General features: G+C 43.0%; 1 protein-coding gene across 3 annotated transcripts in view; it reads right to left on the bottom strand.

Annotated features, from left to right (window-relative positions):
- Positions 1-26,165, bottom strand: part of MAP2K6 (mitogen-activated protein kinase kinase 6) — a 146,143-nt gene that overhangs the window by 102,888 nt on the left and 17,090 nt on the right. For 2 of the 3 annotated variants that reach the window (XM_044247542.1, XM_044247541.1), the window contains exon 1: positions 16,426-16,709. The exons of the other annotated variant lie outside the window; for it this stretch is intronic. In XM_044247542.1, coding sequence (XP_044103477.1) covers positions 16,426-16,441 — 16 coding nt within the window. In that variant the 5' untranslated portion in view covers positions 16,442-16,709. Of the gene's footprint in view, positions 1-16,425; positions 16,710-26,165 lie in introns of those variants that run through there. 3 annotated transcript variants of the gene reach the window in all.

Here is a 26,165-nt window from a genome sequence, read left to right on the forward strand (position 1 = left end):
TGTCTTCCAGATCTAGTTTGCCTTCACCTTGACCTTTTCAGTTACTCAAGCTCGCTTGGCCATACTCTCTCCATCCATGAAATGAGGTGTTCAACCTGGATGATTTCTGGGATCCTTGCTAGATGCAACCTTCCATGATTGGAAACCACTTCCATCTTGCCAGGTATGTATTGCCCAAACTCTCTGTCCCACGAACCTGGGCAACTGGCACATTATCAGAAAACAAATCCTGTATTTATCACTTCACCAACACGGAGAGCACCCGCATACCGTGTCTGTGCTGTTCTTTCTGTCCAGAGCCCAGACTCGGTTGGTTCACTAGACGGTGTTACTGCTCCTTGTAAAGGCAACTGACCTTTGCAACCGAATAGATGATGGGCCACGTAGAGGGTCTGAGTCTCTTCCACTCACAGACCACGAGAGGCTCTGAGCAGACACCTCTCCTTCCTCGTTAACTAAGTTCCTTATTATTAATGTAGGCAAATTTATAATGACTTGTTATAAGAAGAATGATTGAAACACCACAGGTCACCATACGGTCAGAAGCTCACTCCCATGAAAGCCCCGGTGGCCATATTCCTTGTTTTCATTTCCTCCTGTATTTCCTTCCCGTGTGCTTACTAAGTCAACCCATTTTTCTGTCTCACTTAGGCCCCCTGCTCAGATGACCCAGGCTTACAGCACCTCTAAGTAGCAGCGGCCCCATGCTTTGCCCTCAGGCCCCAGGGATGGACACCTGACTCAGGGTCTGCCAGTCCACAGCTACCCTTTATCACAGTGATGATTTTTCCTTTGCAAGATAGAGAATTTGATCTGAGACCCAAAACTGTAACCAGCCAAACAATGGGTACTGACACCACAAAGTCATATAGATTCAGGGCTAGCAGCACTTTTGAACTATGTGCAGAGGGACACCTGGGTGGCTCAGTCTTAATCTCAGCTCAGGTCTTGATCTCAAAGGTCAAGAGTTCAAGCCCCACATTGGGTTCCATGCCAGGTATGGAGCCTACTTAAAAAAAAATTAAATTAAAAAGTAATAAACCAGGGGCACCTGGGTGGCTCAGTGGGTTGAGCCTCTGCCTTCGGCTCAGGTCACAATCTCAGGGTCCTGGGATCGAGACCCGAATCAGGCTCTCTGCTCAGTGGGGAGCCTGGTTCCCCACCCCACTCCCACTGCCTGCCTCTCTGCCTGCTTATGATCTCTCTCTCTCTCTCTCTCTGTCAAATAAATAAATAAAATCTTAAAAAAAAAAAAAGTAATAAACAATGGGCCTATTGATGAGTCTGCGGGGCAAAACAGAAAAGACCCTCCAAGAAAAACAGAATGAGCGCCCTTTCAAAGGGAGAGCAAGCAGAGAGAGAGCGTCAGAAAATGCTTTCTTAGTTCTTCCCAGGCTCAACGATACCTCCTACAATTAGATTCAGTGAAACTCTCCCTAATAAAAACATTTTGACATGAGATAAAATAAAATACAAAGACCCAAACACTTACATATCCGTGTAATCACTCCGCGTATCTATATCCGTTCTTCCTGGGTCATAACGGTCTTCCCATTCACATTATTGCTGTCTCCATAACCTATGACGTATCAGGTAGGTATCTGCAACTGAAGCTATCCCTTTATTATTACATAGTAGCATGTTCCTATTTTTCACTCTTCTGCCATGGCAGTTACATCGTGAAAAACATGAACTTTGGAATTTAAATGAACTAGATTCAAATCCCAGCTCTGCAAGCCCAAACTCTCTGATCTTGGGCAGGTTATTAATTCTGCGGTCCAATTCCCTCCTTTGTAAATTGGGGATAGTTTGACTCCGCTCTTGGGTTTTTATGAAAACTAGAGCTAAGAAGTAGACTGTTTATCACAATTCACATAGTAGGCCCTCCAAAATCACTAGTTATTACAGGGTAGGTTCTCAAAACGGAAATACTGGATCAAAGGGAACAAAAATCATACCAGTTTCTGGACACGGCCCAATGGCTTCAGCGAAGACTGAGTCTCTCCATCCCCCTGAGATGTTTTTGGGACAGAAGATCACACAAGCTTTCCCTCTCCACCCACCCAGCCCACCCCTAACGTCTCTGCTTCCCAGCTTTGCCTTAGAATGGAAATGCCCTGGACCCGGGGCTGCTGTCTCACATTAAGCCCGTGCTCGCCTCTTAACCTCAGACAGAAAACCAGGAGCTGGCTTCAGTCTACAAACCAAGGAGCCTGACGATGCGGCTGATTCACGATCTCCTGTTTTCCTCTGACTCCGTTGGTCCCACTGAGAGCTGCACCCAGGTACTCAACATGGAGATCGGTCTGGGCTCGTTTCAAACAAGCCTCAAACTAGCTGCTGCTGCTCTTTTTCTGCAAGTCCCTCTACACCCTACCTCCCCCGGCTCCCAGTGAGGGCATCACACAATAGCCAGCGAGGCTTCGAGAAACAGGTGAGGTGCATGGTCATTCCTTACACGCAGGGCTAATGTAGGAGGGAAGCGACGGCCGCTCCTGCCTGAATTCTGCACCCTGGCTGATTGGATCCTTGGAGCCGCCGGTCCCTGTGTTCCAACTGATCTCCCTGTTCATTATTCCTGTCTTCTCTTTTCACATGGACTCATCGAATACTTGACTTTCTGTCTCGCTTCTGCTGCCCACCTGTCCTTTTGCTGTTTGGACTGTCTCTCCCATGACCGCCCACTGAGCTCTGAGGGATGCTTTATCCTCCTCTAGCTTTTTTCTGGGCTGCCCACCCGCCTCCCCCATACTTGAAGCATACCTCCATCAACACCCTAACAGGGCAGCAGGACATGGATGTCTGTCCTAAACTGGAAAAGTTCCTTCCCACCGACCTTACCCCCAGCCACCTGCCCTCCCACCACATCATGCCCTGACAATTTCATCCCATACTGGACCCTCTCACCCAAGCTGGATCCTAGTACATTCATACATAATTTGATGCCAAACCTACTCTGACCACATTAAGAAAATAAAGATGACTATTAACCCTAATAAATATACACAGACTTGAAAAGACCTTTTGTTAATAATCAATACTCAAGAGGGGCGTCTGGGTGGCCCAGTGGGGTAAGCTTCCAACTCTTGATTTCAGCTCGGGTCATGAGCTCAGGGTCCTAAGATCAAGCCCTGAGTTGGGCTCTGAGCTGGGTGTGGAGCCTGCTTAAGATTCTCTCTCTCCCTCTGCCCCTCCCTCTCCCCTGTTCGCATGGTCGCTCTCGCTCTTAAGAAAGAAAAAAATCAATATTTAAGAGCTTGGTAACACTCAAGTAGAATTCTTTTTTTTGTTGTTGTTTGAAGGCTTACAGGCCTTTTCTAAAAATAAGCTTTGCCTGGCTACAGAGCCTTGGTTCTTACTCATTCCCATTCCCTCTTCAGCTTTGTTTCGTTAGGACGAGGACCATGTGTCACAAGGAAAGGATGCCCTCTTCCCCCACTTCTCAGCGCACTACCTCTGTGTCTGTCCAAGAAAGCTGCCGTGACCACCACTGCAAGTGTTCAGTAGATCTCATTGCCCCCAAACGTGAGTTCAGCGTGGGGAAGCAATACAGCACCAGCGTGCGTGCGTGTGTGTGCGCGCGCGCGTGTGTGTGTGTGTGTTTTCCAAGCTAACAGCCCCCAATTTAGAAGCATCCAGTCTGTCATTAACAATAGAAAATCAGAAGGAAGAGCAGGTAGTCTGCTCATGGACCCGATGGCCAGCCTCTTGTTGTACTTGCTTATTCTACTGAGAAGAACCATATTTCAAGTTCCATTATTGCCAGTTTAAGGTTCTCCTCCTACTGACTGCTTTCTTCACCTTCCCAGGTCGAGTGAGACCATTTACCTTCCTAGGTGTCCTGGCTGCTGCTGTAACAGAACTCATGGGCGTATCACAAGGAAAGCAGGAGCGTGCTGCCTTGTTTATCTTCCCATGTTATGGGCTGAACTGTGTCCCCCTAAAATTGTTATGTTCAAGTCTTAAACCCCCAGTACCTCCGAATATACCTTACTTGGATATAGGGTCATTGCATTTATCATCACTTAAGATAAGGTTACATGGGATTAAGGGGGGCCTTAATCCAATATGACCAGTGTCATCATAAAAAGGAGATACTTAGACACAGGTGCCCACACAGAGAAAACACCACACGAACACGAAGGCATAGGCCAGGTGACGAGGCATCTACGTGCCTCCAAGGAATGTCAAAGATGGTCAGCAACACCAGGAGCTAGAAGAAAAGCATAAAATGGATTCTCCTTCCCAGCCCTCAGAAAGAACAACCTGGCCACCACCATGATCTCAGATCCGTGGCCTCCAGAGCTGTGAGACAATAAATTCCTATCGTGTGAGCCACCCAATTTGTGTTCTCTGTTCTGGCAGCCCTAGAGAAAGACTACATCCCACCAGACTATAGAGCTTCCCAAGGGTAGTGATGGAATTCTATTTGTCTGGGTATTCACATAGCACAGTGCAAGGGGCAGGTAATTTAATGGTTCGACAACGTTTGTTAAATTCAACTAAAAAAATATATGGTCCTCGGCATCCCCAGCCTTCTCAACCATGAGTCAGCCAACACTGACTCTCTTTTCCTTAGCCAGATCACATCAGGGGAAAAAAAAAAAAAAAAAAAGATTGAAATTGGGGAAGGGAAAAGTTACTCTAACCCTAATGTATCAGGATCTCTCAATCTCACTTTTTTTTTTTTTTTTTTTTTTGACAGAGAGAGCACAAGTAGAGCCACAAGCAGAGGGAGAGGGAGAAGCAGGTTCCCTGCTGAGCAAGGAGCTCGCTGCCAGCTGGATCCCAGGACCCGGGGATCATGACCTGAGCCGAAGGCAGCCGCTTAACCACTGAGCTACCTAGGTGTCCCTCAATCTCACACTTAAATCAACTCCAGAATTAAATCTGTATTTTTTTTTTTCTACTTTACCTATAAAAATGGAAGCTCATTCAGGAAGAAAGTCCCAAGCAAGAAGACTTGGCAAGCCATTCAAGAGATGACATCGCTGGCAGGTCCTGTCTACCTGGCTGGGTCTTACGTGCTCCTTAACCACACAGCAAGGTGAGGCAAAAAGCGCCCTGTCCCTTTCCTGACTCTGAAGGCAGGTGAGTCCACCCACCCGCCTTCCCCACTTTACTGACCCTGAGCTGAATGAAGTCACTGAGGAGAAAGCAGATGACTACGTACTGGTCACCCTGGGAGCTTCAGAGCTAGAGGTCACTGTGTTTTTTAAACCAAGATAATGAAAGATAAGTTAATGGAACCTATCAATTGTTTCCGTATAATCATCTTTTAAATGGAATTGTTCTGAAATTGAAAATACACACAAGATTTATGAACTCTCTTGCCAGTACCCAATATCCTGCTAGAGAGAGTAACTTTGGTAAAACAAAGAACATTCTGGAACACCTCCCGTAAGGTAAGTAAGATTTAGAAGTGCACTGAACAGTTTTCCTCTCTAACCGACTTCTGATGATTCTAGAAAAAGGAAAAGCCCTAAGAAATGGAAAAGACAGGTTGGCAGGTTATAAAAAATGAAAATTGCAGCTGTGGCCATGCTCTGGGAAATATTCCCTGACTTAGCTAGACGTTGATCATTGAACCAACAGCTTGCTTATATAATTACAGTGTGCCTATAAACCCAGGTGATATGATATACTTGTTTAACTATTAACCTCTGGATTTCCTGGAGTTTCCACAATCACGAAAAAAAAAAAAAAAGCCCTCTAAAAGTATGAGAGAGGATATATTCCATTTATTAACTTATGGTGATCATAAGTAATAACAGTAGTATATAGCTTGGCAAGAAAAAGGAAATTCTTAGAAAATACAAACGAGGTCTTTTAAGCTCGTTTAGACAAACCCCTTATGCGAGTTCTCCCTTTAGGCATGTTCAGAGTCTCTGGGATTATGTTTTTCAAATGGCAGCAGAGTTTGGGGCACACGAAGGAGTCAAGAAAGCGGGGAGAATATGTTTATTCCGATTTCAAATACCACAGAGAGGTTGTTTCCGCACCTTCACTCCAAAGTTTTGCTTGGTTATCTCTTTTTTATTCTTCTAAGGAACTGTTGTGCATATATGAACAATCTCTTGGTGCCCCTGGATTCTTGAAGTCAAGCGAGATTCCTTCTCCATCCAGACTTTGGATCCCAGGCACAATTTCCTCATCAGCTCTGAAATTCATGTTGATACTTGCACATTCACTGTAAAAATTTCCCTGAGCCCCTTCTCATCCCTTGGACCTTCTGACTCACGGTATCTCTTCTGGGCATATCTAGGATTCTAGCTTCCAGTCTACACACTTCTGTGCTTTTCTTAACCTCCTACTGGGCAATAAGCTTCTCAGGGCTAGAAAGAAAGGAAGAAGGGAGCAAATTTATGTTCACAGTGAGCCTGGCACAGCACAATGCCTCAAACCCGGCAGCGTGCCCAATAAATATTTATTGAAGAAATGATTCCAAGCACTGGCCAAAACACATGATGTAGATAAACTTCCCTAATTTTCATAACAATCCTGTGAAGGAGTGTCGGTCTCTCCATTTAGCTGGTAAAGAAACAAAAGCTAGAGGATAAGAAGATTTTTCAAGGCCCAGAGGGGAATAAGTAGAAGACCAGGGCACGGTCGGTGCTCCTCTGTCCAGCTGCACAAGCTCAATGTCTTAAATGGAACCATCGATCCCAACTTTACTGGTTGAATTAATCTGGACAAACCCCTTATGCAAGTTCTCCCTTTAGGCATGTTCAGAGTCTCTGGGATTATGTTTTTCAAATGGCAGCAGAGTTTGGGGCACACGAAGGAGTCAAGAAAGCGGGGAGAATATGGTTATTCCGATTTCAAATACCACAGAGAGGTTGTTTCCGCACCTTCACTCCAATTTTGAACTCCCAAACTCTTTACCTTTCTGTTTCTGCTGGTTCTTCAGAGTCTAACCTGACCCTTATCTCTAACCCATTCCTCCCATGTCAGACTGGAGCGGGGAGAATGGGGGAAGGGAATAAATAACTTGTCACTCAGCATCCAGACCTATCCCCATGGCTTCTGCATGGGATCCCTGGGAAACGACTGAAACATAGATGTGACTGTCCTGCTTTGGCAGGAGAGGAAAGTCGACAGAGAGAGTTGATTCCCCACTCCCCCAGCTGCCTCCTCTACCACAAAAAGAGAGAATTCTAGTTTCTTCCACACCATCCAGTACAAGAGGAAAGCAGTGGACAGGTAGGCTCACTCGCAATTTCAAGGAAAAGACACTTGTTACCTTTACAGAGAAATAACCAGGAATACAGGAAATCACTAAGCCACAAAGGAATTATATGCCTCTTCTTAGGGATGGTGGTGCCAAACTGGTCATGTTCTTACTACTGTTTAAAAAAAAGTTTAACTGAGAGGTGCAGGGAAACACCTAAAGTTTGGAGCTGCTTCACTACAGCCTGTAAGACAGCTAATGGAATCAATATTCATTGCTGATGTTTAACAGTAACTTCCTGTCTGTACAGTATCTATCAGTAGACCAGTTGTAACCAGCTTCCTTCTACTCATGGATACTTTGTACTTGGAATTCAACCTTAACACTCAGAATGAGTCAGACTTGCTATCCCATGATCAACCGAGGCTTAAAGGAACACGTTAAAAGGAACCTCTACATAGGTAGACACTGGACAGCCCCTCCTAATTATCATACCCAGCCCTGGTGTATGCAAATTCACACACAATCCACTCATGTTTTCTACCACCAACCCTGTCTTCTGGGTAATGGGTTCATAAATATACTATGGGGTAACTTAACTCAAGTGGAGTAGCCAGGAGCTCAGGTTCTCGGGTCAGACAGACCTTGATTAAAGCCACTGCTGGGCTGTCAACCGTGCCATCTAAGGCAAGTTCCTTGACCTCTCTGGCCTCAGTTTGCTCATATACAAAATGGGGCATCACCTCACCACACCCTAGTAAGGGGACAAGGAGATAATTCAGATCGATGGTTAAGCACAGCTTCTGGAATACAGAAAGAATCTGCAGCGTTGCTACCATCTAGGAGAGTAAGAACTGTAGCCCTCCCCCGTATGTGACTTAAACTTACCTCACTCTGGGTATGGGGAACAAATCCGGGCTCATCCTACTGAAGCGACTCTTAGCTTCCATCCCTACCTCGTCCCTCCCTTCCTTTGCAGAACATCTCCCTGAACCCTCCTTCCTACATACACATAATACCCACAGTTTAAGCAACTCTGTAAGCCAAAGGATACTCATTCCCCAAACAAAAGTGTCCACCCAGGGGTGGGAGAGTCAATGTGATAGAGCAGCTCTAACTTCGCAGGCAATGATAAGTGCAAAGCTCTCTGGGGAAGATGTGTAAGATCCTACACCCAGAGGGAAGCTTCCATCTTCTCTCCACACAAAAGAAACGATGGACCTTCTGGGCTGGCTCATGATCAGAATCAACAAAGCCAGGCAACCATGGCAGTGAGAAATTGTTTGTACTTTATCGGCTTTTTCAACAAAATGTGAGATCAGGAAGGGGAGAAGGAAGGGAGCAGGGGAAGAACGAATGAACAGCTTCTCAGTGGGAGGGGCAATGAAGAAAAGAAACAGGAAGAGTGCAGCTGAGGGGAAAGGACCCCAGGATGGGGCTGCCGGAGACCGGTAGCTGAGTTCGGCGGAAATGAGCAATGGCCTACAAATCCCATAACCAGGAGAAGCACCACTCAGACATTTCCTGTGGGCTGGGCCTCAGAGGTCTCTGGTGGAGTAGTTGCCCAGGTTCACAACCTCCAATTAAAGCCAAAGAGGAATGTAATATGGAAGCCCCATCATGAAAAGATTCCATTACTTGATTGAAATAAGTCATAAAGGGCAAGGTCAGCAAACGTATTTTGAAAAAGGCCAAACAGTAACTATTTTGGGCTCTGTGGGGCATAATGTCTCCATCACTACAATTCAACTCTACCACTGCTGGGGGTGGGGGTGGGGGGTTGTGGGTAAAAGCCGTCCCAGACAACACATAAATGCATGCGCACAGCTGTGTCTTAATAAAACTTTATTTGTAGACACTGACTTTGAATGTTATATGATTTTCATGTGTCACGAAATATTACTCTCTGGGGTTGTTTTTCCCATTTTAGCTCATGGACTATCCTTAAACACAGGTGAAGCTACAGTTTTCAACTTCCCTGAGAATGAGCATGGGCCCTGTGGTCAGACAGGCTTGTCTTTGCATCCTGCCTCTGCTGCTTACTGGTCCAGCCGCAGGCACATTGTTAACTCCCCTGACCCTCAGCTCCCCATTTGTAAATTAACAGTAATGGTAATTATCCCCAAAGGATTTATGTGAAGTTCAAAGGCATAACACGTGAAAAGTCACTCCCATAATAGATGAGGATGAGGATGAGGATCGCACGGGGTGTTGGGGTGTGGGCTGAGATCCACATCTAGACCTACAGCTATTAAAAAAAAAAAAAGGTTGATCCCAATCCAACTATCCAACTTAAGGAGGGATAAAGAGACTCAAATGTAAAGCAGACAATGGGCTATCCAGCAAGGGTCTATTTAATGCTTCAACTCACAACTGAACTTGACTCCACTACAATGCTTTGATAGACTTCATGTGACTAGGTTATAACCTGAATATCCAAGTGCTGAGGTAACTTACAAAGAGCTGTTGAGACCAGCACAGGATGGGAGCCATTCACTCCCGACCCATCTCATCGGATCCTGAAGACAGCTCATCTTAGTTCCGCGTAAATTTTTTTCTTTTTTAATTTGACAGAGAGAGATCACAAGTAGGCAGAGAGGCAGGCAGAGAGAGAGGGGGAAGCAGGCTTCCCACTGAGCAGAGAGCCAGATGGGGGGCTCGATCCCAGGACCCTGGGATCATGACCTAAACCGAAGGCAGAGGCTTTAACCCACTGAGCCTCCCAGGCGTCCCAGTTCCGCATATTTTTTTTTTTTAAGATTTTATTTACTTATTTGACAGACAGAGATCACAAGTAGGCAGAGAGGCAGGCAGAGAGAGAGGAGGAAGCAGGCTCTCCAAGGACCAGAGAGCCCGATGCGGGGCTCGATCCCGGGACCCTGGGATCATGACCCAAGCTGAATGCAGAGGCTTTAACCCACTGAGCCACCCAGGCGCCCCAGTTCCGCATATTTTTAAAAGAAGAAGCCAAGGATAGACCATCTGTCTAGAGAACATCGGTGGGAGAGATGACACTTCTTCAACCATCTAAATTGTTATTTATGCCATTCTTGCAACTTCCAAATAATGAAGCAAAGATCTAATGGGCATATTAATGCAAACAAGGCAACAGAGGAAGAAAATTACCTTATAATTTAATTACCCCAAACCTCTGAGGAAATGTGGAGGAAAGTGATAGAGACCCCCCCCACTGATTAAAAATACTCCGTCGGACATTTATTGAGCACTTATTATTTATCAGCACAATGCTAAAAGAGGTAGAGACACAAAGATCTACAAGAAGAGATGTTAGTTACCCAGCAGGGGCTTTCAGAGATCGTCCATAAAAGGCAAATAACAATTACAGCGGTTAAAACTTGCAGCTGTAGAGTGTAAGCACTGGGAATTAAAATGAGAATATTTGCAAAATATCCCCTGGCAGAGAACTGGGAGGAAGCCCCACCACCATGATTCATGTATGGCCATTTCTTGAGTACAGGAAAAGAACCCCTACTGTTTGGTCTGTCAGCCCCTTTTGCCAGCATGCTCCCCACAAAAACAAACAAAACAAAACAGAAGTGTGAAATATACTAAAGATTCTGAAGAAAAAAAAATGCTTTATACATGTGGACTGCTAATCTTTGCGTGTCGTTTAGTGAAAAGAACTTTGGGACAGAGAATCAGGGGACTAAATTCCGCCTCTGGCTGTCTACAGGCAAATCACTTTCCTGCAAAGCTTCAGTTTACTCATTTGTAAAAGAAGCTGATTAGACGACAAAACTCCTTCCCTAGCTCTAAATTCTATCACTGAATATCAAGATACGTAAATAAGCAAGTTCACGAAAGAAGGCTCCGATAAGACCTTGTGATTATCCTATAATTTGGGATGTCCTCAAAGTTGACCACAGCCTTAGTCCTTCCAACAAATCTCCCAAACTAAACCACTTTCATGATGCGCATGATTACACATGGGGCTTAAAAATAAAAAGGCGACTTTTCTCCAACAGTGCATAGAACACAGCCAGGTGCTAGGCAAGAATTATTTATGAAACGAAAGAAAAGCTACTTTTGCCTATAGAGATTACCTGAAAATGCAGAAATTGTCCAGAAGTAAGTCATTTTCCAGACTAGAATTTTAACCAGATCAATCCTTTTTTTTTCTTTATTATTATTATGGATCTAGATAGCTATAAAAGTATAACAAAATGAATTTATGAAATATGTGAGGTTTACTTAAGACATTTGGGTTAAAATTAAAATTAGAACTCACCAGGGAACTAAACAGTTGAGACACATGGGACCCAACTCTCAACCCGTGATTACCTAAGCTTTGCAATTTTGGAATGTTCTGTCCTAACTCTGGAAATAATTTGATCCCCAAATTAAAACTTCAAGATACATTTTACGAGAAAAACTCAAACACATAAAGCACAAATGTCAAAAAAAGGGGGGGATTTCAACTTTCTTTTTTTTTTTTTACTAAAAAATGCAAATGACAGTAAGTACTAACACCTTCAATCAAATTGGCAAAGTTTTTTGGGTTTTTTTTTTTTTTCAAATTATGAGACCTAGGATGAAGGAAAGTAGCCATAGTCTTTCTGGACAGCAATTTATTTGGTAATATTTACCACGATGCTTAAACCAGAGAATGAGAACTCCCAGACACTGATGGGAATAAGAATTCGTGTTAGGTCTCTGGAGGGCAATTTGGCAATATGTCCATGCCCTCTGACCTAGCACTTCCATTTCTAGGAATTCATTTTAAAGACATAATTGGGCAAATGCACAAATGTATGTTCATGGCATTCATTCCAATATTGCTTATAGCTGGGGAAAAAGAAAAAAAAGAAGAACTATATGAAAGTCTATCTGGAGATTAATTAAACAGCTATCCTTACAAATTAAAATAAGCAACTGTTTAAAAGAATGGGGTGAGTGAACGTGTGTGAATAGGGAAAGATCCCACGACACATGGCAGAGTATAAAGCAAGTTGCAAAGTATCATCTATCACGTGCAAAATAGCACTTATGTGTATGTATGCAGTCAGGTATGTGTGTACAAATGTAAGGAAATGTTTACCGAAAAGTCACCAGTAATTAGCTCTGGATGGTATGAGTTGGAGTGATTTTTACTTTTCTTATTATGAAATTCTCTTTGGCTTGAATTTTGTTTTCAATGAGTGTATATCATTTTTATAATAGAAGAAATCTATTTTTAAAAGGTGGAACAGAAAAGGACAGTGGGGAAGAATTTGATATCCAGAACCTGGGATTTCGTCTAAGGCTGCAGTCTACAGAATAACATACAAGCTGAGCTGACCCTCATGGTAACTTCATAATATTGAAAGTGAATAAACATAAAGGTTCTGTTGAAGTAAACAAAAGACAACTGAATATTATGAATGTAGAAATACATTCACTTGGGGGGGCATATGGTTGGCTCAGGTGATTAAGCACCAGACTCTTGGTTTCCACTCAGGTCATGATCTCAGGGTCATGAGATCAAGCCTCGCCTCGACTCTACACTGGGTATGGAACCTGCTTCAGATTCTCTCTCTCCCTCTGTCCGTCCTCCACTCAAAAAAAAAAAATATATATATATGTATACATATATATATATATATATATACACACACACACACATATACACACATATGTAGATATATTCACTTGGAAATATCTCACAGTATATTGGTAAATGAAACAAAAGGTAACTAAATAGGCATTAGGTCTATACACACTTTACATTTATTCATACACATATACAGGGACCATTAAAAAAAAAAAGTTCAAAAGGATATAAGCCCAAATGTATGCTGTGGTCACTAGTGAGTCTTACTTTCCTTTTCTTTATTTTTAAACATTTCTATAATGAACAAGTGCTATGTGTGTACTTTTTTCTTTGGTTCTAAAAATATTCCTTATAGATCTTTCAGATTTTAAAATACTAGAAAGTAGTTCCAAGGAGATAAATCTCAGCCCTTTGTAACTCCAGCATCAAATGGACCACCACGAGAGCCCCTCAGAACCCCCACAGCTGACACTCAGCAGGCTGTGAAGTGCTGACTGCCACACCGACACAAAACAAGCTCGGGGAAACCCAAGGTACCTATTCTGATTTTGTGTCCTGAGATGTACGGGGTTATAAAACATCCTGGCTCAGATTACAGGCTAAGCATGACAAGTCTGTCTGGTACAACCTAACAAAGGAATTTATACAGAATGAGAAATTTACACATTTCATTTCCCAGGGTGGAATGAATTACAGATGAAAAGAGCCCCTAGGAGTGTCTGCCCCACTCCTACATACTTTTGAATTATGCCTTCCGTGCATTTCCTCCAACACGATTTACCCAGTACTGTCTTAAACTAAGGAAAGCTAATATTTTTAAAAGGTGAAAAGAGGGAGAAGGGAGAGAGAGTGCCTTTCTTACCGAGTCAAACTTTGTCTGTATTTTCAGGTGAACAGGGAGATGCCGGACCTCCGGACCTCCCTCTCTCCCTTCCTCCCTCAAATCATCATGGCTAATAACAATAGTTTTTCTCTCCCGGGTAATGTAGATGACACATTTTTCCTGTAGCTTGTCTTCCTGTAATGTGCAGGAATTCCTGCACTTTCTGGGTGCCCTTCCTGTTAACTTACATTTCAGATTTCCTCAAAAGGCATTCTACCACTTTAATATTTGAAAAATGTCAGCTCAACCCCAGACAGCTAATATAAACAAGCTGAAAAGCATACCACCTAAAGTTACAACTGTGGAAAACAAAATTTCTTTTTAAGAAATTCTTTCTCGGAATCTCACTGTTGGTAAGGCTGGAAAGAAAAAGCCCGGTCCTTCCAGCTCCCAGGGAGTCTGTAATTCCTTTGCCTCTGCTCTGCCTTAAATTAGAGGTCTGTGAGACCGAATTATAGTGATCTAGAAAGTTCGTAAAGGTCCTTTGGATTGAACACGTGGTTAAATTCTTCAATACCGTGAGGTTGTATCCACCTTTCACTTTTAACTCCCATTCCATTTGGTTGTAGTATTACAAAGCAATTTGGTACTGCAAAAGATGTCTTGGCCCCTTGAGACTACCGTAGCCGAATTAGGCCAATTCCACACTCAATGTCCAAGCCAAGGCTCCCATGCCATTTCTGAAATGATCATCACTTCTTTGTATCGATAATCTTCCTTTTGGACAGGAACACTGGCACCAGATGTACCTTCCAAAGAGGACTCAATTAAGAAAATCATTTGGCTAACTAGGAACTGATTTGAGGAACCACCAGTAGCTGATCTACCATGGGCACACTCCTTATGGAGGTGTGCCATGCTAGTGCCTTCTAATTTCCCAACTCAGCTCTATTGGAACAGAGCTACCTTCAGAGTGAGCCAAAAAAAAAAAAAAAGTAGAAAAGGAACCTGATTTACTTTAGACCCTAAGGTCCATAGATAAGATCACTATAATACCATCTTCTTCATGAAACCTTCTTATCTCCCAGAGAGATCACTACCATCTCTAAACTCCCAACTGGGCCATTTTTTTTCACTATCTATACAATTATCTTGTATCATAATGATTTGCACACATGCTTTCTAAATGGTAAGTTCCTTGAAGGAGACAAGTACATTTTAAATATTTTGTATGCCCCCTAATCTTATGCAATACACACACACACACACAATATATATATACACACACTATATATATTACGTACATACACTAATACATACATACCCAAATATATGTATACATCTATTAAACTGAATTGAATAAATGAGCGTATACCAAATACAAAGTAACTAGATGCCAGCTCTTTAATACCTCAAAGCCTGGAATGCCCATTCTAAGCTGTTATGTCTCTGCTCAGGAGACCGTAGGTTTCCCCTCTACTAAGGAACACCTGTACTTCATAATGCCTGTTCCTAGGTTCTTCAGCACTCTGAGCTTTCCAAATTCCCATTCTTGCCTCATGGTCAGGGAAAACACAGTCCTACTTTGAACTCCTGAGAACATTTATCACTTCCTTCTTGGTCTAGAGATGTGTGATTCCCATCAGGTAGAATTCAACTAAATCCAAAAAAAAAAAAAAAAAAGGACAGAAAGCTTATGAGACACTTTAATTTCACTGGGTCTCACCCATGTACATAGTGTCCCTGGTAGCCTTATTCACCTATCCCTAACTCACCTCTTCCCTCCACACATTCTCATATGGCATATGCTTTCTCTATAGTGAAGGATTTGTTCTGAAACAAGTAGTGACTTAGGGTCCTAGAGGCACCTGACAGCACCCCTTCAGTTCTCTGGTGCCATGTCAGGAATTTTTTAAATCCCCTCTCCAGTATCACATTAAGCCTGGAAAATACAACTGTGTTTAAAAAAATTTAAAAAAAAAAAATTGGAAAAAGAAAAAAATTAAAAACAACAATAACCCTGAATTTCTGACCTATTATAGCTGTCCAAATACACGTAATTACACGTTTAAAAGATTTCATTATGATTTTCAACGAAACGGTGCATTCCCCCCATGTTGGTGTAATGCTTAAAAGTACAGTTTTTCTCCCCATATTTGCCCCCCCAGATGCAAAGCATCTCCTAAATTGGGAGACATAAAACATCTATGTCCTCGCTGCTGCTTCTAAATACTGTGAGCCAATAAGCAATTGGTGTGCAGCGCAAAATCTCAGAAGAGAAAGACTTCTCGTCTGCTTTTTTGGTAATATGCTATTATTCACACTTCACCTTTACTTCCTTTAAAAATCAAAAGTTGCTTAATGTTCAAAGCGGTATCAATGAAAATTCAGCTAAAAACGGGCACCACAACGCTTTATTCCCAAAGGAATATAAGATTACATTAATTTCCGACTAGTTTAACTCAACTTTTACCTTTCACCGGCACCTACGGACTTTTTAAAAGTTTGTATTCCTGTTGCACATAAAATTACTTATAATGTGTGTGCATACTAAAGAATTTTACAATTATATAAAGCACTGCACATTTAGACGCTACCAACCTGCTCTATCTCTACTGACTGTGCAAAAGGCAAAAAGAGCTCAGTAATCCTAGCAGAAGAATGCAAATAACGTCAATGCACAGCTGAACTGCAAGCCCTGCCTTACAGGAACTCTCTGTGTCTGCAAAAAAAAAGACACATACTAAACAGGAAATGCAACTGAGCTGTGGAAAACCTCAAACTTAAAAATGCAATCGCCAGGCGAAAATTGCATCCATGCATTCATAAATGCATGCGTAACCCTTTGCATTTTTGCAAGTAATGCAAATAGGCTCTTACCTTTCGACTGAGACATTTTCCCCTTTCCTTTGATGGGGGAGGGGAGCACAAAAGACTTTGCCTTGCTTCTCTTCTGTAGCTAGTTTTGCAACAAAGATGCAAGCTGCAGGCGTGCAATCTTCATGCAAGTGGAGTTTCTCTTGACCGATGCAGCAGATGGACTTTCAGGGAATCAAGATGGAAATGCACACCTTGCAAAACAGACTGGAAAGTGATTTTTCCCCCAGTTGCAACGTTAGGGAAGGCTGTGCTGCAGCTACATGATGGGCCAGGGCTGGCAGCTAAAAGCTCCAAACTTGGAACGGAGTATCTTAGTGCGCAGACGTCCTTCCTGCGAAGGGCGCGGGGGCCGCTGGGTAATGTAGTTCCGAGCAGAGTCCACGGGGCTCTGATTTAAGGAAACGTGGTCGCTTGGGTCGCTGAGCGAGATGACTGGGTGCGCCCAGATAAACAAGTCAGACACGCAGTCCGTAGTAAGTGATGCGGCCAAAAACCGGCAGGGCCAAGGCGAGGGAGCATTTTTTGTTACCGAAAAGCCCCTGAAGCAACAGTTGAAGAACATTAGGTTAGCTGAAAAGCATTTGGCTCGCTGAGAAGGTCGGCTTGGCTGTTTCGTGTTTGCAGGGCAGCACCTGTTGTCCCTGCGTGGAGACGTTTTACCCCCCCCCCCACCTCCATTTTAAAAACAAAACAACACAAAACACTTTTCTCGCTTGGAGAATTGGTTGGTGATTTGGCTGGCTAGAGGTAAGATTGCTTTTGCAACTGAAGAGAAGATGGCAAAGTTTTTTAGGCAGAAATGATCCAGGTGGGTGATTTTCCAGGAACCTGAAATTCATTACTGGGGGTTGGGGGGATGGGGGCTAGTTCTCATTTCTTGAAGGGTTAAAGAGGAAGTTCTGCTTTTTATGTGTCTTAAGCTAACTTTATCAAAGTTACAATGTGTAGATGCTTTTTTTCTCACCTGATGGGAGAGGAAAGCCCCCGGTCTAAGGGAGAAAGTAGGTGGTAATCTTAAATTAACCAAACCAGAAATCTTGAATTTATTCAGCAAAATATTTGTTGAATTCCTGGCACCTTTCTAGGGTCTTGGGTCATCCATGCGTCACGCATTGCTTATGGCTAGGGAATAGGCAGCAACATGGTAGACAGAGCCACCGCCCCCCCCCCAAGGAAACCAGAGAAGCAGAGAACAATTCCATGCAAGGAATGAAGCTGAGTGAGGGGGCGTGGGCTGCAGTGAGCTCAGACTTCGACCTCACTGAGTAGACCAGACTCAGAAATGTGCTTTCAAGGGAGAGTGGGAGAAATGGAGGATTTCAGGCTGCCGAGGTGTGAACCAAGCACAGTAAAGAAATGAGGACAAGCCTATTCAGGAGACGCTAAGGATACTATGTTGCCTTGTACACCAAAGGGGGAGTGGGCAGAATTTACAGGTGAGGACTGTACTGGGTGGTAAAGGCCAACCAGAAGTTTGAACTTTATTCTGCAGATACTTGGGAGGTGGTGAAAGGCTTTTGAGGGGCGTAAATGAATCAAAGCATTGTTTTAAGAAGGTAGATTTGCCCTCTACAATCACGGTGAGTCGAAACTGGGAGTCTAGAGATAGTTCTGATCGGTGGTGTAAAATAAAAAGAGGCACTTTGAAAGAGGTCAGCCAGATTTAATGACTGCTAATGAAAACTAGGGCCGTTTTGTTTGGAATTCCAGGAAGCCAGGGCCTTCCGAGTAATGTAGGAATCGGAGGGAAGAAGGCCACCATGTTTAAGCTAGAAGTCAGTAAATCAGCTCTTAAAACAAATACACAGTAGGGGATGAAACCAACATCAATTTACCTAAGTTACCTCAGTTGATCTCCTATCCTGGCATTATTGAGAAATAATCAAGGTCACCTTGGGTTCATACTAACTTCTGTCTCTAAGACCATGGGGTCTCAGTCCCAGGAGCCACAGAATCAGGGGCTTAAGAACTCACTTTCTTTTGGTGTCCTTCTAGGCAAATCCTTGCTGTCTCTTCCTCTCCGTCTGGCACACACAGTCTCGGCATGTATTCGAACTGGCATTTTTATTTTCAAAGTCTCGTTTAACCAAGAGGCATGTGAGGGCGGAGATCCATGTCCATGCATCCCGTTCACCTCTGCAGACACTCCTGGAGCACGTGCTAAGTGCCAGGCCCTGGGGCAGCTCCTGGAACTGTACACAGACTCACTTAAGCCCCCGATTTAATCACAGCCCGTCTGGTGCATGTTGCTGCTGTCATTTGTGCTGGTAGTTTCTCTTCATGGCATGCAGAGTTCACCGCTGGCAAACGGATCGTGTTCCGAAAATCCATCTGTAATTCATATTCCCATAGAAACGATATGTTCCACAGCCAATGCCCATATTCACTCACACACACCACATGTATGCAAAACACCTTCGACCCATACACTGGCTGAGCCGCGTGTTTAAAAATAACAAAATTGGGGCAGCTGGCTGGCTCAGTGGGTAGAGCATGTGACTCTTGATCTTGGGGTCATGAGTTCAAGCCTGACGTTAGGCATGGAGCTCACTTAAAAAGATAAAAGAGCAAAATTTATCATTTTTTCTTTCTGGGAAAAATGTTTTTTGAATTTCCACAAGGAACTCAACCTCTCTTTGAAGTCTTAGGTTCCAGAAGAAAAAGTTCTTGCCTTGGTGGTCAGCGCTTTTCTTCTGGCACATTTATTAAACAGGACATCAGGTGTTTATCTTGAGGTGGCCTGGGTTCCTGCTTCAAATCCCCCCATCTTGAAAATGTTCTGTGCTTTAGATCTTTCTAAAATGCAAATTTGAAGCATTCCCCTCCACCCAGCTTATAGTGACCATCAAGACATTGGCGAACTCCTTGGCGTGGTATAATTGGCTCCTTGAGACCTGTGCCCTGCTTACCCTCCAGGTTCATTTTTCACCCTATGTTGATGCTATAACCAGAAGCAGGGTTCTCTCTCCTTCCCTTTAGGTACCCTGGTCCCTCTACCTGGCAAGTCTTTTCCATTCGTGACCTACCTCATTCTGATTTGCACTACAAGAGTTAGCTTAGCTGGCATTTCTGTTTGGCAGCCTTCTGTGGCCTGTCACCCTGTGAGCACCCTCTGTCTGAATTAGGAGCATTCTCTAATTCTGTAGCTCCCAGCATACACCTCTTTCTTGATACTCCTCATATGGTTGAAAGGTGTTCATTTACATCTTTGTCTCCTCCAGAAGCCTGAACTACTGGAGGTCAGAGACTTACCTCTGCATTCCCAGTACCCTGTAGCTAGCATAGACTAGGTCCTCAAATGCCTACTGAAATAATGAATGCAATAAGTTGGGAAAGGACTTGTGATCACGGACAGCCTGGATAATGGGATTCCAATGATAGTAACTCCTGCAGGGGAAATGAGAACACCTGGGCAAAACCCTGTGCTGTCAGGTTAGAGGCGTGATTTGTGGAAGGATGACCTTAGATTAAGTCAGACTGCCTCTGAAAGAGAAGGTGGAGGGGAGGGGGGCGGGGGGAGAGGATGTCTCAACCTGGGGTGATTTTGCCCCTCACCCCAATCCAGGGACTTTTGGCAACATCTGGAGACATTTTTGGTTGTCACAACCAGGAAGGAGGGAGTGGTGATCCTGGCACCGAAAGGATAGAGATCAGGGATGCTGGTAATCTTGCTACAAGGTACAGGAAACTTCCCACAACCAAGAATTATCTGGTCCAAGGGTGCTTGAGTGGCTCAGTCCATTCAGCGTCATGGTCTCAGGGTCCCGGGATCAAGTCCCACATCAGACTCCCTGCTCCATGGGGAATCTGCTTCTCCCTCTCCCTCTCTAGCACTTCCTCTCAAATAAATAAAATCTTTAAAAAAACAAAACTATCTGGTCCAAATGTCAGTAGGGTTGAGTTTGAGAAACAGTGGTACATAGTGACACCTTGACAAGTTACTGACATTCTATTTTTAAGTTAATTTAAAGCTGATAAGATTCAATACTTGTAACTTTGATGTGCAAAATACACTAGAACCTAAGAGATATGGTTTCTAGTCTTGTCTGTAGAAAGAGTTAGCAGTGGCTTCTAGGGCAAGTCACTTTCCCTTTCTGGACCTCTTTTTGTTCCACTAAAATAAGGAGGGTTAGACTAAGTTCCAGTTTTTTTTTGTTTTTTTTTTGTTTTTTTTAAGATTTTATTTATTTATTTGACAGAGAGAGAGAGCAGAAGCACACAAGCAGAGGGAGAGGGAGAAGCAGGTTCCCTGCCGAGCACGAAGCCTGACGCGGGGCTCAACCCCCAGACCCTGGGATCTTGACCTGAGCCAAAGGCACTTGCTTAACCAACTGAGCCACCCAGGCACCCCTAAGTTCCAGTTCTAATATCCCATAGCTGTAAACCTAGCTCAGTGTGTCATTAAAACTAAATTAAAAGATTTAAAGGAAGAGAGGTGTGATCACATGTTCTACTTTTTACATAGGAATTTAAGGGTCTCTGATCCCCGTTTCTGCAAGCCAATTAATGACTGTCATAACAATAACTCTTAAGAGATGAGACAAGAAATATTCAAATTACAGGTTGAAATATTGCCTTCCAGGTAACAGTACTTCTCTGTGTGTGGTATTTATGAATGTTTTCCAACAACGTCTACTGGATGTCAGAAACATGGGAAAGAAGGTGCCAGAGTTAAAGCTGAGAGTTCAACTCTGAATATTTCCTTTCCTAGACTCCAGAAAATTATAGTATAAATAGGCGCATTATATATAATGACATACACTGGGGAGAAACATGGTAGGTTGGTTTAAGGAACTGGATGAGGAGTTGCAACTGTATAATAGCTTTAAGCACAAATTTTGTTTTCACTGCATTAATATATCACAATGAATTATGATTGTTGGTAGGAATTTTAGAAATTCCAAGATAGGTTCAGCTTACCTTCCAGTGCCCTCCTCACAATGGCACAGGTATACCTGTTCTCCCTTATCTTCCCTTCATATACTCTAGGATTCCTTTGTTTAAGTGATCCGGTCAAAATATGGTTATTTATCCTACCAAGCTATGAATTTATATGTCACATTTCTGTATATTAACTCATGCTAGTCTACGTCTTTGCTTTATTCTGGCCCCGACCTAAGTCTTCATTTTTCTAAAGTCTACCCTTCATTCAAGGTTCAAGGTCACCTCTTCTATGGAGTCACCCTTGATCACATCTCTCTGTCTTAAAAGACATTGTCCCCTTTAAATTCTGATGGCATCTGTTAGCTCTTCTGGGCCATATATCTAATACTGTCTTGCAGTAAATATTATTTAAATGCAGATCTTACCTCTTCTGCTAACTCTTTCATTCTCTGCACATTCCTAACTCCCTTGGGCAGACCTTACTCGTCTCTATTTGGCCCTTGTTCTAAGCTTGGGCAGGGACAGTTTCATCTTCATCACGTTGCCCCCAGGTTAAATATATGTCATACACATAATATGTGCTCAGTTAATACTCATTTATCTGATGTATGGATGGATTTGTTACATACTGGATGCATTCATCTAAAATGGGTTGGTTAATTATCTTAGCATTTTGTTAAAAGTTAAACAAATGCCAGCACAGGGATTTATTAGGAAGAAGAATTTTTGTTTATTTAATTATGATATATAATTATCTAAAAAGTATTTGACTAATACTTTAAGACTCCTATTAAGATTCTAGATTTTCAAATTACTATCAAGAACCTTTAAAATAAGTGTCTGATCTAACGGAAATGCCAGCTGACTCTCCAGAGTCCTTGTTATTGCATTCTTATTGAATAAAAAATGTATACTGTGAATGTTCAGTGTTTCTAAACAATCAAAGAGACAGAGAGAGCTCCAATGTGATGCTGTTTCAACCTTGCTCCCAAACCAAATTGAGTCTCAGCTGGACATACTAGCATGAGCTGACTGACAAAGGATGTAGGTTCTAGGTAAGTAAGAATAGAAATGATTCCTGCCTAGTATTCACCCTATTTAGAGATTATGCGTCATTTAGATAGTGTGTTAAAGCAAATAGTGAACTGCTTTGAATCATCAGATTAAGTAACACAGGGCGGGTGCACAAAAGATTTCAAATTCTGTTAAGAGAGAAAATTGCAGTGATGACTAATCCAACACATGCACATACTTTGTCTCCTTCCACCATAGTCAAATCCATCGATTTCTATCTCTACAGATACACACACACAGAGGTGTGTGTGTGTGTGTGTGTGTGTGTGTGTGTGCGCGCGCGCGCCTAGCTGTCTCTCTCATACAACCCTCACTCACTTGTTTTTTCCTGTGGCCCTGCCCCATCTGGCTTCTGGAAACCTGAACAAGTCAGAGCTCTACAGAAAGCCAAGTATATGGTCATGCTCTGGATGTGAGGTTCAAGTTACACTTACATTTGGAACTCCTTTGCAAGACTCCTCCTCACTTCCTTATTTAACCAATCGTTGATTTGTATTATACCGGGGTGTTTCAAATAGATAGGCACCTTGACCACCCAGGTACCCAGATATTTCACTTTGCAACTGCTTCCAGAGAGAAGACCTCCAGAACCTCGTGTTTGCACTGCGCCATCGTGTTCAGCCTTAAAGGAATGACAGCTCTTGTCACGGCTGTCATTGCAGTTGTCAGGAGTGATATATTACGGAGGGGTCAAGGGTGATTGGTACATGCCCTAGGGACATGAGTGGCACGCATCAAGCATTTATTAAATTATAGACAGCCAGGGGCATCTGGGTGGCTCAGTTGGTTAAGTGTCCAGCTCTTGATTTCAGCTCAGGTCATGATCTCAGGGTCGCGAGATTGAGCCCTGCGTTGGGCTCTGAGCTCAGCGGAGTCTTCCGTGGGGATTCTGTCTCGCCCTCTCCCACTGCCCCTCCCCCTGCTTATGCTTGCTTGCACTTTCCCTCTCCCTCTCCCTCAAATAAATAAGTAAATAAACCTGAGAAAAATTATAGAGAGCTGGGAGAATTTCTTTACAAGGGAAGGTTGTCAAATTACGGCCCATGCCCCAAATTCATTGTGCCTGCTGTTTCTGTAAATAAAAGTTTATTGGGATACAACTATGCCCATTCACTTATGTATTGCCTGTGGCTGCTTTTGAACTACAGCAGAGCTGAAAGAGAGTTAGCCTGCAAAACCTAAAATATTTACTTTCTGGCCCTTAACTGGATGAATGTGCAGACCACGCTTTACAAATTGGTCTCAACTACATGTTCCTATAAACCCAGTTACTAATGAATGCATTTCCAAAGGTGTTCAAAAAAATTTTTTTTTTTAGAATCACTCTGTGCTTGAACAGTTTCTAGTACAAAAGTCTTAACTCCCCAATTACATTAAGTCCTTGAGAGTACTTATGAGTACCCTGGAGATCTTCTACAGCACAGGAGGGGGTAGAGAGCAAGCCTGCTCTGAGTATTTCTTGATAGACTGATTAAATCGAGCATTTCCTATAAGAATCATGAGTCTTGTAACATAAGAAAAAACTAGCTCTCAGTTTTCCTTGAGTATCTCTGCCTTTCCATCTATTTTCCTTTTCCTACCTATCTCTCAGGATGTTCAAATCCCAGATATACCATAAGAGACTCTTTTTTTTTTTTTTAAAGATTTTATTTATTTATTTGACAGAGAGAGATCACAAGTAGGCAGAGAGGCAGGCAGAGAGAGAGGAAGGGAAGCAGGCTCCCCGCTGAGCAGAGAGCCCGACGCGGGACTCGATCCCAGGACCCCGAGATCATGACCTGAGCCGAAGGCAGCGGCTTAACCCACTGAGCCACCCAGGCGCCCACCATAAGAGACTCTTAATCTCACAAAACAAACTGAGGGTTGCCGGGGGTAGGGAGTGACTGGTTGGGTTATGGACATTGGGGAAGGTATGTGCTATGATGAGTCTGGCGATTCACAGACCTGGGGCTAATAATGCATTATACGTTAATAAAAAGGGGCGCCTGGGTGGCTCAGTGGGTTAAAGCCTCTGCCTTCAGTTCAGGTCATGGTTCCAGGGTCCTGGGATTGAGCCCCGCATCGGGGGTCTCTACTCAGCAGGGACCCTGCTTCCCTCTCTCTCTGCCTACTTGTGATCTCTGTCGATCAAATAAATAAATAAAATCTTAAAAAAAAAAAAAAGGACCTACAGTTACAACAAGCATGGTACGGGTTAAGAAAATGGAAAAAGTATGGTCTCTGTTCTGAGAAACTTAAAATCCTGTGGGTAATGTTAGTAACATTTTAATAATATTTCAAAGCTGACTGGCTATTGCCACATCCACTATATATCATTTTACCCTTACAGCGACACTGAAGTGGGTTGTCCCTAAACCCCGGTTTATCCTCAGTATCTCGTGTTGTTGCTTTACTTGGACAAGATGGAAAAACATGTGATTTAAAACAGTCCAGTTGCAGAGGTAGAAACTCATCTTCTGATCCCTAATCCCTTACTTCCGCTATCCAGTCTCCCTTTAAGCTAGGTAACTTTTAGTCAATACCCTAGAAATTGTACCTTTCTCAGGTTAAGAGTCATGTGATAATATTTTACCTTGTTTTATATTAGTTATTCATGGACAGGCTCAACTCAGGACTCCTCAAAGTCCACAGTAAACCTGTGTGTCTCCTTGATGCTCTGTCCCTTAGCTAACATACGGTAACAATTCAGTAAATCTGGTACTATTTGAGGATGAGTTAGAAACACTGATATAGGACAGTGTTGTGCCCTTCAAGCCTCCTTGATCTGTTTACACTGATATTAATAGATGGTTCTGGGCTTCAGTCACAGACCTGAATAATTCCGGTCATACCGACCTGCTGCACTTCGTTAAAAACTATAAAATATTCTGGGAACTCTTTTAGATAAGCAATATATGCAAGTCACAGAGAAAGTTCAACAGTTCACAAAATATCTTTTTTAAGATTTTATTTATTTATTTGACAGACAAAGATCACAAGTAGGCAAAGAGGCAGGCAGAGAGAGCGGAAGAAAAGCAGGCTCCCTGCTGAGTGGAGAGCCCAATGCGGGGCTCGATCCCAGGACCTTGGGATCATGACCTGAGCTGAAGGCAGACACTTTAACCCACTGAGCCACCCAGGTGACCCAACAGTTCACAAAATATTAAGAAGCTGTCTGAACTATACAATGCTATAGAAATAATTATAGAGAGTCAACATATTACATCCACTTTTTCTTAATTGTTCCATTTGGATTAGTGTCCGAAGGAAATGCTTTATTATTAACAGCATATGGCAAATACATTGAAAACACTGCTAATTTTCCTTATTTCCATTCCTTTGAAGTGGTAGACTCATAATTTTGTTTGTGAGCCAAATTCATAAAAATAGGGCGTTCTATATATTTGCTCAATTCGTCTATCTTCTTATAACCAAATTGGGTTTTATAAGTATTACATAATTGTACAGTATTAGAAAGTAGCTACTTGAGAATATAATGAGAGTCTGAGGGTGTTTTATAGATTAAGCTTCCTACCATAAAGAGGGTGAAGGTTAACCTCTTTATGGTGCAGTAATGGAAGCCACACGCCCCATGTCTTTTCGTGATTCTGTAGCCTACAAAAGGAGTACAACAGCAGAGGTCTATCCGATTGTACCTACCTCCTCTGGAATTTTCTGGAAGTCTATTTTAGATCTCCCTTCCAGTAGCCTTACTTTACCGACATTTAGGTGGGAAATGAAGACAACCTAAAACGCTGCACGTTGACAAAAGGCAACCAGAGATTTTCTATTTTACGGGGCCT

This window comes from Neovison vison, chromosome 5 (genome assembly GCF_020171115.1).
Source record: "Neovison vison isolate M4711 chromosome 5, ASM_NN_V1, whole genome shotgun sequence".
Classification (NCBI taxonomy): Eukaryota; Metazoa; Chordata; class Mammalia; order Carnivora; family Mustelidae; genus Neogale; species Neogale vison.